This window comes from Lolium perenne, chromosome 5 (genome assembly GCF_019359855.2).
Source record: "Lolium perenne isolate Kyuss_39 chromosome 5, Kyuss_2.0, whole genome shotgun sequence".
NCBI classification, from domain to species: Eukaryota; Viridiplantae; Streptophyta; class Magnoliopsida; order Poales; family Poaceae; genus Lolium; species Lolium perenne.
In genome coordinates, this window is record NC_067248.2 from 136,855,411 (window position 1) to 136,868,941 (window position 13,531).

Here is a 13,531-nt window from a genome sequence, read left to right on the forward strand (position 1 = left end):
TAGGAGTTCACTTATCTTTTTACCCTAGAGAGCTTGGTAACTGAAAGATCCATAGCAAACTTTTTAATCTTGACCTCGTTTTTTAAACATAAATGCATATCTAACAACTTTGCGAACTATTGTTTTGTTTGGCACACACAAATTTGACTTTGACTAAAAAATTAGTGGTCAAATGGAACAAAATGGTTTTTTTTTTTTTGGATAAGGTCAGTGCAAATGACATGGAAAACTTTTAAATCATGAAGTCGTCTTCTGCAGTGTTGTGCATCTTTACATTGTCTACAACTTTGCAAACTAACATTTTCCACTTGGCACACGTGAATGTGGTTTTTCTTTTTATTAGTGGCCAAGGAGTGTTTTTTTTGTGTGAAGTGACTGCCAAGTGAAGTGTGCACACCGCCACCACTCTAGTTTTCACATATGGGGAAGAATCCAGGGTATGAAGAATTATCTCGATCTGCAGTCATATACTGAGTTGCTTTAATGCTCAATCAGTTTGAATACAATTTTGAACTAGGGGTACATAAAGTACAATTAATTTTTTTGGGAAAAAAATACATGGAGGTGTGTTGACGTACGGTGTGGAACCCCAAAGAAATGACAAAACATGTGCACCACATCTACCTATCACACACGGCAGACACAACGAGTTTTAACCTAAACTTGAGATCAAGCAAAGGTGGCTGAAAAAATCAAAGCAAACCAGCCCATGGAGGCATGGTTTGTGACACACTACCTAAAAATATCAAACATGGAGTACCAAGCTTTTGTAGAATAATCCTTCACAAAGTTTGCCACCAAGTAGGAGTTCACTTGGCCTTGTACCCTATAGAGTTTGGTAAGTGAAATATCTATAGAAAAATTGCGAATCTTGACCCCATCTTTTCACAAAGGTGCATCTTTCCATTCCCAAAAACTATACAGACTATTTTTTTTTTATCACGCAAAATTTTGATTTTGACAAAAAAAAAGTGGTCAAATGGCCCAAATTGGTAATCTATATCCCTAGGAGGACTAAAATAATCATGATCTTCACATTCCGTGAGACCAAAATATCGGCGGCTTGCGCGCTCACTTCTCCTTGCTAAAATTAGTTTAACTCACTCTAATTACCAATTGAATCCCGCTGTAAAAAATCATAGCCCCCCCTCATGTACGAAAAAATCAATTCAGGGTGTTTTGGTCTGCATTGTGAACAGGCTGTGGTAGAGCAGCGCACGACGAGCGTCCACCAGGTCCGGCCCACAGAGCGTAGGGATGCCCCCGACCAAGTTCCTATGTATTGGGGGAAATGGTATGATGATCAAATCTAGGGTATGATGAATTATCTCGATCTGCGGTCATATACTGAGTAACTTGGCACGATTTTTTATTCTAGATCTTATTTCCGGACGGAGGAAGTATATGCACTTAGATATTTATTTTCAGATTTAAATATAAATTTTCTCTTCAATATGACTACTCCTATCCTATGTATCCCCTGCTTCACTACAAAATAGGTTTCGTTCTCCCTCCAAGAAAACATGTTTCATATGATATTTTTGCAGCATAATCTGCACATTTGTAGACACTCAGTGTATGCTTCAAAGGACTTTAATGCACGAAATTTTGCGTTCAAAAGTATACCTGGGAACAATGGTTGAATCAGGAGTCCGGATAAACGTTGGTAGATATTAATTTACAATACCAAGTGCATATATAAAACAATAGTAGAACGGAAAGCCAGTATGGCGTTTGCTGCATCTTAAGTTTTAAAATGGAAAACTGCTTGCAATGTGTTCACAAAATAAAACATAAAACGACTATTTCTGTTTCAGCCAAAGGTCGCCATTCCAGTTGGATCCCTCGGAAGAGCAGCATTGTGTGCTGGGCTGTTGTACGGACGAGAGAACTGAAAGGCTGAAAGTGCAATGCAATGACAAGCAAACTAATGGAACAAGCCGACTCAGTGCACAGACAATGGTTGCACATATCCAGTCCAAGGGAGCAAGAGTCTCCTCGTCACAGAATTTACAAACCCCTCAGGAAGAAATTCAGGCAGGAACAAGATGTGCCCGAAAAAACTAAGTTCAAGATGGAAGGTTCTCTTATTCGTTCTTCTTATCGTCACTGGAAGAAACGTTAGCGGTTGATTTACCCTGCCAAAAGTGAATATAGATCAGTATATCAAATACAATAAGTGTTTCCAACTTCCATTCCATGTGTCTAGGGACATCTCCACTACTTGTGTTCATAAGTGCAGTTGTATGTGTAGAAACATTATGATTTGACGCAGCATTGAAGTACGAGTCCAGAATTACTATTTTGTACTGTTGTGGAACTTATTCTAGATAAACTACATTTCGTTTTACCTATATTACTGATATAGAACCGATGTAGTATGGAAGGTGTCCGTGGGGAGCAATTGCAAACACATTTAGAGAGAGCATCATTCATCCAATTGACACTCTCAGAACAAGGCCATCATTCTATGGGTGAATTAGTCGAGGGGTTACTCGATCACTTCCTGCAGGTACAACATGTTGCTGAATCAACTTCTCTGATATTTGTTTTCACTGCTCACTCATATTATACATAACTGCATACTGCTAGACATAGTCAATGGAGAAGATCAAAAGGGAGAGAAGCCAAAGAAATGGAAGTGGTTGAAGTATTGTTATGTCCCCTCCATATATCTTGGCTTTGATGGGAACAACGAATGTTCTGAAGGCATGCTAGGATGCCAAGATTAAGTGGGTTGTCCTAAGGCCATGTTCATGGAGGATCACTGTAGTCTGATGTCAATGGCTGGGTGAAGTCATGAAATCATGAGATGATATGTTTGTTTCTTGAAGTGCTCAATAGTACATTTCACATGTCGCAACTTAAACCTTGTAAGCATGGGATGTTCGATGGAATGACTGTAAGGCAGTGCTATATGATTAGTTGCCTTTGTGAAATAATAATTGGTTGTTACATAAAAAATTATTTAGTGCATGTTACGTTATTTTTCACTGGAACTATTATAAAAATGAATATTCTTATGTATCCAGCTTTTAAGTTTTCCTGTTGGATTCGTGCTGACATAAACCTGCAAATTTGTGATGAAAGACAATATATGTCTTTAGCAGTCGGGTTCATTTCCACATGTTGCCACAATATTGTTGCTTCTACCTACATGTTGCCATGGGTGAACTTACAAGATATCGAGACCAAAACATATGCAATGTTGATGAAGCTAATTTTCTTCAGCCATTGCAATGTTTTTATGTCCCTTCTGAAGCCTGACATTTATTATGTTTCAGGAAATATTCCAAAATTTTCAAAGTAGCTGAAGTAATGAGTAAATTACGCTCGCACGATTATTGTTGTACTTGCATTTTTTGTATTTTATTCACACAGTAACTAATATGGCATACGGAGTATATATTATATGACTGCATTTGTATCCCATTTGCTAGTTCTGATCAAAAAAGAGACTTATCAGGTATCCTCATTGTTCTTTTCTAACAGGAAATAAGCAGCTCAATGTTGTTAAATTTTCAAGAAAATAACTCATACCAGAATAATAAAGATGAAATACGAAAAATTGTAACCAATATGACAATAATCTTTCGTTGCCGCTCACATATTCTTGATTTAGAACTCCATGCTCGTTGCTTAATCTTAGAATTTTACTTATGCTAAAAAAAGTTTCAGTGCTCAATTAGCATAAATATGCTCAGCATGTACAATAGTACAATGTATTCCGGCAAACATGAAAGGGACATGCATGCAACTCTATATATATGCATCTTGGGTTTGCAATGTATAAGATTGAGTTTGTCATGGAAAATAATCAGAAGTGAGGAAGTCATTCATTTATATGTATATCGAGAACACGGTTAAGTTGTTTATTGTTCCCTTTCTCACTCGATCTCAGGAACTGTAGATTAGAAATTCAGAGACAATGTCAAAGGGAATTTTGTGCTGCGTACTGCTGGTGCAGCTTTTTTTCTTTCTCCTTTTATTGATCAGGGAAGCGATCGTGCCTGTCTACATGATGCCCACAATAAATGTGCCATCCCACGTCCCAGGCGATCGGGGGTACATCACAAAGATCGGGTCAACAACTGGACAGAATCCTATCTACCTGACCCAAAGAAATAGCTGAAACTCTAACTATAAACTGACATGCTAATCTCTGAACTTATTGACACTAGAACCTGACAGAAAAACGACTAGATTACTTAACACTTATTTTAGAGATAAGTTAATCGCCTTAGTTTTTGCAGCAAACAAGACCAGTAAGTCACAAAAAGAACCGAGTAACAATTACTAGCAGAGAACATGGATAACGTAGAAGTTAGAAGCCACAGAAAGTTCACCTGATCCAACATATGACTTCTTAAAATACTAGAGATATTATCCTGTGCCTGTGAAATGGCCTATAGGAAGGCCATTTTTTGTCAAATTTGGCATATTTCAACAAACAGTCATAAATAATATTGGCTAGGAAATCATAAATGCAAGCACACTGTACCTCAATACTGTCGCTTATCTTACTTACACGCAACGATAACTCCTCCCTGTCCCGTTCATGTCCCACCAAATTAAGTCGCCGGGGGAACCTTGGCTATTGGACACATGTTAACACACTAGTTACAACACACTTTAAATATTATTATGCCTTTGGACTCAAATGATTATTAATTATACAAAAATGTGAAAAGTATGGTGGCTATCATTTCAGTAGAGAATTACCTGATTGAGATTTTCTGGCTTGTGCTGCAACACCTGATTGCGTATTGTGAGTAGATGTTCAGATATGGCATGAAACTTATCTGTGAAAGGCTGATACTTTTTAACAATTTTTTCTGCGATTTCCTAAAAAAATGACGAGTTAGCAGTTCGTCAAATCTTTTAGAAAAAGATATTCATCAAGGCGAATAAAGTTTGGCCAACATACAGATAAGTGATGCTCCTGTTTTTGGCTGTGGCCCCACAACTTCTCTAGCTCGCGAAGATTATGCTCCCATGCCTCCCACTTCTTCAATTGCCAGCCTACTTGCTGTTTTGGTCTACGCACAATGCTAGCCTTCTTGTATACATCTAAACATACAAGTGACTTCACACAGATGTAGGATTGCATGTTGTACAGCTTACGGGGGCTGACATCTAACAGCTCTTCCATCTTACTGAAGCTAATCTCAATGTTCTCACCAATCAATTCAGACGAATCTACGTCGCTGCTGCTCAATTGTGTGAGGATCCTATCCCAGTGAACAAAATGTGGACCTGGAATGTAATTTGGTGGATTCTTAATATTGTACTTCTGGCTCCACCTTTGCTCTGCCATGTTGTCAAGTGTCCAGATCTGTAGCTCCCCAACAAGAGATCTGGCATCATAACGACGGGTTTGAGCAGTAACCATACACAATTTCCCATCTATATCTCTGATCCAAAACTTACGAGGGCCATAATGATCATGATCTTCACGTGCTGCTGGCAGTGCTATGATCGCAAAACTTTCTTCCCTGAGATCAAAGGACATAACTGCATGCTGCCAGCTAGCTATCATATCTTCAGTTAACCAATACATTGTTCCATTGACATTGACAACCCCAGAGTTCCTAACAGTGTTCAAGCTAAGAGTTTCTGGTGTTGGGATATCTTTCCATTTCTCATCACCAAGCGTGTAAACTTGAATAATACTAAACTTATCTTTATTACGGGGGCGACCCTCAACGCAGTCACCAAGGAAGTGTGTAATCTTGTATTCTTTTGTCACAGGATGAAATCCAAAGCTGTAGAAAGTAAAGTGATCACCTCTCATATTCTTGCCAGGTTTAGCAAGATGCATGCATTCACCAGTTGCAAAGTTAGCTATCTTGATTGTTGATGTCTTTGTGTATAAGCCAAGAAGACCATTGCACGAACCAAAGAGGAGATCGTCAGGCCCAATCACTGGCACTGCATATGTAGACAGCGACCAGGCTTCGTCAATTAGGATAGCATCACTAGGATGGGGCTCGCCTGAAACCAAACCTTGTGGGAAGAACATAAGGGTATAACGGTGCGCATTCTGGAGGTGTGATGCGACAAACAGGGGATCCCGGATAAAGTTGTACCAGTGCTTGCAGACACCTGCGCACCTCAACAGAGTGCTAACTGGAAGCCTAAAAAATATCCGCTCAATGAGGTCTACTGGGAGGCAGTTTATGATGCATTCCTCATTGATTTGCCTCTTTGAACTGGTTTCTCCAGTAACCATAGTGAGCACCCAATGCCAAGGCAGCTGAGCTACCAGATCCCGCTGCAAACACATGTTTCAATAAATGAGATAGGGCTTAGTACTGCTTGAAAGTTTGGCTCAAAGAATACTAGATAGAAACAGACGATTAAATAATATTGTGGGCAGAGAATGAGCACGAAATGTATGCATGTTTGTCTCAGCTTAAACTCTCTTTTTATCAAACCATGTGTCAAGGAAGAAACTGATGGCATCTCGACATTTCCTCCATGTAAAAGGCGATTATATTAGATCAGAATAGATCGGTAGTTCCGTCGTTCAGCGGCTCGGCGCTTCATCTGCTTGTCCCAGACGCCCTCGTCGTCCTGATCGGCGATTGGAGTCCAGCCAGGACATACTGGCTAACGGTCAACCACCAGATGACCAGAACCAGGTATATTTCTTTTCTACCTAATCTGAACTTTTATGTACCAACGTTTGATTGTTTGAAACTTAGATTGTTTAATTTATTTGAAAATGATGTTCCAAAGAAGACTAATTATGAATATATGATTGAAGATTTTATTTGAAAAAATATAAGATAGATTATGATTTTAGTAGAAGCTGATGAAATTTTTTTTTGATAGAGATTTTCTTTGCTGAAGTTTTGTAATGTTGTTATATAAATGAACTAAATTATGCTTTAGTCGCTCAATAATTCCGCACCATTTCGCGTTTTAGGACCCCATTTTACATTTCACACCGGGGCCACAAATTTCTAGGTACGTACTGCTTAGAGTTTGGCTCAAAGAATACTACTGATAGATAGAAACATACGATTAAATAATCTTGTGGGCAAAGAAAGAGCACGAAATGTATGCATGTTTTGTCTCGCCCAAAGATCTTTTTACCAAACCATGTGCAAAGGAAGAAACTGATGGCATCTCGAAATTTCCTTAGAAAAAAAACTAACTTCTCGTCGCTAAAACGAAGTTTAACTCGCTCTCATTATCAAAACCTTAATCCCGCAGTTTAAGAAAACACTAATAATGGTATTGATCATCCAATCCTTTCATCCTCTCGCATGTACTACCCAAAAATTACTGTTTATGAGTTCGCGCCCTCCCTGCAGGCTCCGGTATGCACGCCATCAAGTCCTCAACCAAAGGGCAAAAGAAGAGATCGAGAGAGGACTCACGAGCGCGATTAGGATCAGGCGAGCTCCGCGGTCGCCGCCAAGCGAGTGCTCTCCGACCGACTTCCCGCCGCCCCTCGTCTCAGGTGGTGAAACGAATTCCCGCCGCTTTCCCCATCCCGGCTGCGGTAGTGCGGTCGGCAGTTCCGAGGATTCGCCGAGGAGGAACAAGACTACAAGAGTAGTGGTCTAGTGGATGCGGAGGCCCAGGTTCGGCCCAGTTAACCGAATACCACGACACTGCCTTTCCCCATTACAGAACCATGTATTCTGGCAGTTTTTTTTTTTTTGCACAAAAGCAAAAGTTTTGCCTATTACATTGGTTAAGAGAAGTTTGATTGCAAGCCTATCCAAGATGCTAGGGAAACAAAAGCCTAATCTCGCTGTAAAATAGCTGTCAAACCTTTCGTCCCCTCGGCGTGGTGAAGGAGCAATATTTTTTGGTTTGACCTGATCGAGCCAATTTGCATGCTAAAATTTTGTTGTCTTCCCATCAACGGTGGTAATGTTGATGGAGGCATAGAACAGGTCCATGTCCTTATCGTTGCACAGGCCTCCCAACCCCACCTGTTGTGGATATACTTCATGGGTGTACCATCGACAATGCCTAGATCCGGCAAGCCCGGGTGGCCCATAGACGGTGATGTGGCATGTGACCCATCGGGAGGCCCAGTTGTTGTTGATCATGAAGGATGAAGTCCAACCCAGGATCGGGAAGCCGGATCCTAACCGACCTTCGGAGGAAGCCGGATCCGTGGAGGCCCATAAGGAACCCGGATCCAGTACGACGTAGATGGAAGGCGGATCCTTGACGTACACGGCAAGACATTGTACCGTAGTTAGGCAACCTGTAATTCGGCTAGGACTCTCCATGTAAACCCTAGATCCGTGCGCCTATATAAGCCGGATCCCGGGAGCCCTAGAGGCACAACCACAACTCATTGTAACAACGCGAAAGCGCCCAGATAATTCTAGACAAGCAGCAGTAGGCCTTGCCATCGCGCAGGTGGTCCGAAGCTGGGTAAATCGCGTACCACCGTCCCGAGGACTCTCCGCCCAATGGCCCCTACATATTCTCCCCTCATGAGGATCCCTCCTCTGGAGTACCGTCGAATAGGCAACGACACCACCCAAGCGTGCTATGGCTCTGTCCATTCATACCAAGACCAACGTAGCATCAAAGCCCTCGAAAAATTCTCAAGGTCCAACGCACCGAGCCCTCCCATGTTTTTAGGCGTGCACACGAGATCCCATTTTACTTTAGACTTCCCACTGGAAACCTTGTCCGGATTCGTCCAACGAAAGGCACGCTCAAGCTTGAGAATTGCCTTCATGGTACCAATAGGAGGGGGAGCGGTTAAAGGGTAGATAGCTTGCGAGGTTGTCACGGATTTAATGAGAGCCATCCTCCTGGCGGAGATGACATACTTTCCTTTCCCAATGGCAGGTTTTATGAAACTTTTTTTAGATCTAAAGTCCGTAACCAAGGTTGGTAGGTCTTCTCAACGTAAAAAAAAGTCAGTTCGACGGCGCATTTGTTTCTCTTTTGACGAAAATGCAAGGACGTAAGGTTGCAAACTTGCCATATTTCCTTGGGCCACGTCTAGCGGACGCACGGGCGCCAGTTGGTTGTCCCCAAAATTGCTCTGTCGGACTCCAAAACCGCGCCGCCAGGCACCATGTTGCTTTGACCGGTGATACGTCTCAAACGTATCTATAATTTCTTATGTTCCATGCTAGTTATATGACAATACTCACATGTTTTATATACACTTTACATCATTTTGATGCATTTTCCGGCACTAACCTATTAACAAGATGCCGAAGCGTCAGTTCCTGTTTTCTGTTGTTTTTGGTTTCAGAAATCCTACACAGGAAATATTCTCGCAATTGGACGAAACAAAAGCCCACGGTCTTATTTTGCACGGAGCCTTCTAGAACACCGAAGAGGCGACGGAGAGGGGCCAAGGTGGCCCCACACCCTAGGGCGGCGTGGCCAGGAAGGGGTCGCGCCGACCTATGGGGTGGGCCCCTCGGGCGCCTCCCGACCCTGCCCCTTCGCCTATATAATCTCTCCGTCGCGAAAACCCTATTACCGAGAGCCACAATACGAGAAAAGTTCCAGAGACGCCGCCGCCGCCAAACCCATCTCGGGGGATTCAGGAGATCGCCTCCGGCACCCTGCCGGAGAGGGGAATCATCACCGGAGGGCTCTACATCACCATGCCCGCCTCCCGACTGATGCGTGAGTAGTTCATCCTTGGACTATGGGTCCATAGCAGTAGCTAGATGGTTGTCTTCTCCTCTTGTGCTATCATGTTTAGATCTTGTGAGCTGCCTATCATGATCAAGATCGTCTATTTGTAATGCTACATGTTGCGTTTGTTGGGATCCGATGAATATGGAATACTATGTCAAGTTGATTAATTGATCTATCATATATGTGTTGTTTATGTTCTTGCATGCTCTCTGTTGCTAGTAGAGGCTCTGGCCAAGTTGATACTTGTAACTTCAAGAGGGAGTATTTATGCTCGATAGTGGGTTCATGCCTCCATTGAATCTGGGACAGTGACAGAAAGTTCTAAGGTTGTGGATGTGCTGTTGCCACTAGGGATAAAACATCGATGCTTTGTCTAAGGATATTTGTGTTGATTACATTACGCGCAGTACTTAATGCAATTGTCTATTGTTTGCAACTTAATACTGAAAGGGGTGCGGATGCTAACCCGAAGGTGGACTTTTTAGGCATAGATGCATGCTGAATAGCTTTCTATGTTCTTTGTCGTAATGCCCTAATTAAATCTCATAGTAGTCATCATGATATATGTATGTGCATCTCTATTTGTCAATTGCCCAACTGTAATTTGTTCACCCAACATGCTAGTTATCTTATTGGAGAGACACCACTAGTGAACTGTGGATCCCGGTCCATTCTTTTACATCTGAAATACAATCTACTGCAATCTCTGTTCTCTATTGTTTTCTACAAGCAAACATCATTCTCCACACCATACGTTTAATCCTTTGTTTTCAGCAAGCCGGTGAGATTGACAACCTCACTGTTAAGTTGGGGCAAAGTATTGTGATTGTGTTGTGCAGGTTCCACGTTGGCGCCGGAATCCCTGGTGTTACGCCGCACTACACTCCTTCACCAACAACCTTCACGTGGCCTTCATCTCCTACTGGTTCGATAACCTTGGTTTCTTACTGAGGGAAAACTTGCTGCTGTACGCATCACACCTTCCTCTTGGGGTTCCCAACAGACGTGTGCTTCACGCGCCATCAACTGGTACCAAAATTGATTGTTGGGAAAGAAAGGGACGGGAGAAAAAACAAGGATAGGGGAAACGAGAGAAAAAATTGGATGGGTCGTTCCCATGATTTGTCGGCTACAAAATTGTGCACCAAACTTGTACCATCAGGCGCTAAAGTTGCCCTGTCGCGCATCAGTGGTGCTATGTTAACACAAAAATTGTGTTTTCATGCACCAAAGTTGCTCTCCTATGCATAAAAATTCCTCGTTGGGCACCAAAATTACTCCGTCGGGCAGCAAAGTTGCGCCTTGGAGCGTCAAAGTTATATCGTTGGACACCAAAATTTACATGTTGGGCATTGTCACGCTAGAATTGCGCCTTCTTGCATCAAAATTAACTTGTCTGACAAAATGTTGCTCTGACGAGCACCAATGTTGCATCGTCGAGCAATAAAGTTGTGCCATCGGGCACAAAGTTGCTCGGACATAAAAGTTGCACCGCACCAAATTTATGCATGGTGTTCCAACAGGGCAGAGCCAGGAAACTTTCTTAGAGGGGGCAAGGATGTGCCAAATGGGGCGAAAATATTTGCTAAGTGGGGGAAAATCACATTTAGCCATACATTTTTTTCGATAAAGGATGCTTTATTACTTTGAGAAGCAATTACATCCAGCCTCTCCATAACCAGGATGCACACAACCGTTTAAGTGTCTCAAGTCAAAAGATTGAAAAAAAACTAGGCGAAATACATATCGAAGCGATGAATCATATAACGCCTAAGGTGAGGGTGGAGTTTCAATTCGTAGACTATGCTGCCACCCATGTAGGGAAAAAGTATCCCTCGCCGTAGCCTTCAACCGTGTACAAACCTCCGTAAATAGGTCTCGGTTCTCCACTCGTTGAAGAGGTAACCACAAACGGAGAATACCTATACATAAAAAAAATCCTAAAATAAAAGGAAAAAAACTTTCTACTTTCCTAAACTTTGGGGTCGATAAACTTTTTGGATTTTATTAACCAAAGAAATACGACTTTGGGCCCTTTTTTTCACCTTAAATTGGTCCAACTATGCAGCCCAAGAAAGAGACCCAAGTCCTAATAATCCCGCTAAGTGGTGATTCAACATGGATTCTACATCTTGGAACCAAGCCAATTTGGGAGCGGCTCTGTGATAATGGAATCAACCAGCAAAAAGCATTAACGCTGCAAAAATCTATCTGTAGATGACCTGCAACAAAGAACAGTTTTTATCGTTAAAAATATTGTCATTTATACTTAGCCAAAGCGTCCAGATAACTGCTAGCGCCCCCACCTTAAGAAGCAACTTGAACCTTGAATCGATATCGTGAAGCCAATTGCCAAAGACATTGGCCACACTAGTCGGGGGATACAGGGTAGACGCTACTTGGATGACTAACCATATAGATCTCGCAAATTGGCACTGGAAAAATAGGTGTTTAATGGTTTCATCATGATGACAAAAAACACACCGTGTACTTCCACGCTAATTCCGCTTAACAAGATTGTCTTTGGTAAGAATAACTCCTCGACGAAGATACCATCCAAAAAATTTAATTTTTAATGGTATCTTCATCTTTCAAATTTTCTTATTATTATCAACTGGTATATCAGAATGAAGGATCACATTGTATACATATTTGATTGAGAAAGTGCCATCTACATGAAGATTCCATCTAAATTCATCCGGTTCAGACGATAGGTGAATATCTCCCAGCCGGTGAATTAGGGCATTCCATGCCAATAGCCTTTGTCCAAGCAAAACCCGTCTGAACGTCACATTCGGGGGTGAGGTAACCATTACTGTGGAAATGGTATCACCTTTGCGACGAACAATACTATACAAAGCAGGATACCGTTCACTTAAGGGTGCATTGTCTAACCAAACATCTTTCCAGAACAGTATCTGTGCTCCATTCTTAATCGAGAAAGTACCATGGCTAAAAAATATATTTTTTATCGCCATGAGACCAGCCCAGAAGTGTGAATCCCCAGGTTTCCAAACCACTTGGGATAACGTCTTCGAGCTGATATACTTTCTCCGAAAAATAGTTTGCCAAATCCCATCCTCGGTAAGAAGCTTAAACAGCCATTTACCTAGCAAAGCTGAATTCTTGACCTCCAGGTCGTGAACTCCAAGCCCGCCTTGATCTTTTGGACTACAAAATATACTCCATTTAACCAGTCGATATTTCTTTTTCTCGTTGTCCCCTTGCCAAAAGAATCTGGATCGATAATAATCGAGTTTATGCAGAATTCCTTTCGGTATCAGAAATAATGATAACATATACAGTACCATATTTGTCAGTACCGAATTAATGAGTATCAATCTTCCCCCCAGGGATAAAAATTTAACCTTCCAACTACTAAGACGTTTTTGTAATCTTTCTTCCACAATTTTCCATTCAGCAATTGTAAGCCTCCGATAATGAATCGGAATACCAAAATAGCGAATAGGAAATTGGCCTTGCCCACAACCAAACAACTCTGTATATATAGTCGTATCATTTTGGGCATCACCAAAACAGAACAATTCACTTTTATGGAAATTGATTTTTAATCCCGACAACTGCTCGAAAGCCGCCAAAATTAATTTCAGATTGTGAGCTTTTTCGAGATCGTGATCCATCAAAAGAATTGTATCGTCGACATATTGAAGGATAGATAAACCCCATCAACCAGATGTGGGATCACACCTTCAATCTGACCATCAGACTTGGCCCGCTCTATGAGGATCACCAGCATGTCCGCTACAATGTTAAACAACATCGGTGATAACAGATCCCCTTGGCGTAACCCTTTTCGTGTTTGGAAATAGTGGCCGGTGTCATCATTAACCTGGATTGCCACGCTACCTCCATACACAAAATCATT

General features: G+C 41.8%; 1 protein-coding gene across 9 annotated transcripts; it reads right to left on the minus strand.

The window, feature by feature from the left end:
- Positions 1-1,657: 1,657 nt before the first annotated feature.
- Positions 1,658-7,560, minus strand: LOC127300010 (F-box protein CPR1). 9 transcript variants are annotated; one of them, XR_011745028.1, is made up of 7 exons: positions 7,389-7,559; positions 4,928-6,274; positions 4,723-4,835; positions 4,502-4,594; positions 4,347-4,406; positions 2,352-2,506; positions 2,055-2,138 (listed from the first exon to the last, which is right to left on the minus strand). XR_011745028.1 is itself a non-coding variant. In XM_051330073.2 (6 exons), the coding sequence occupies exons 2-6, from the start codon at positions 6,230-6,232 to the stop codon at positions 2,088-2,090; spliced, it is 1,632 nt and encodes a 543-aa protein (XP_051186033.1). In that variant the 5' UTR covers positions 6,233-6,274; positions 7,389-7,556; the 3' UTR covers positions 1,945-2,087. The 9 variants fall into 9 exon arrangements, 5 of the variants coding, with proteins under 5 accessions (XP_051186034.1, XP_051186033.1, XP_071676106.1 ...); XR_007850831.2 differs by having other exon boundaries at positions 4,723-4,845; positions 7,389-7,557; XM_051330073.2 differs by lacking the exon at positions 2,352-2,506 and having other exon boundaries at positions 1,945-2,138; positions 4,723-4,845; positions 7,389-7,556.
- Between the last annotated feature and the right edge of the window lie 5,971 nt (positions 7,561-13,531).

What these genes read in the sequence shown, in the direction of transcription:
- LOC127300010 (XM_051330073.2), bottom strand. Translation starts at nt 6,232, where the DNA reads ATGGTTACTGGAGAAACCAGTTCAAAGAGGCAAATCAATGAGGAATGC. An exon ending in AGATAAGCGACAGTATTGAG is followed by an intron (nt 4,407 to 4,501) that starts GTACAGTGTGCT and finishes GCCTTCCTATAG; the next exon opens with GCCATTTCACAGGCACAGGA. An exon ending in GAAGTCATATGTTGGATCAG is followed by an intron (nt 2,139 to 4,346) that starts GTGAACTTTCTG and finishes CACTTTTGGCAG; the next exon opens with GGTAAATCAACCGCTAACGT.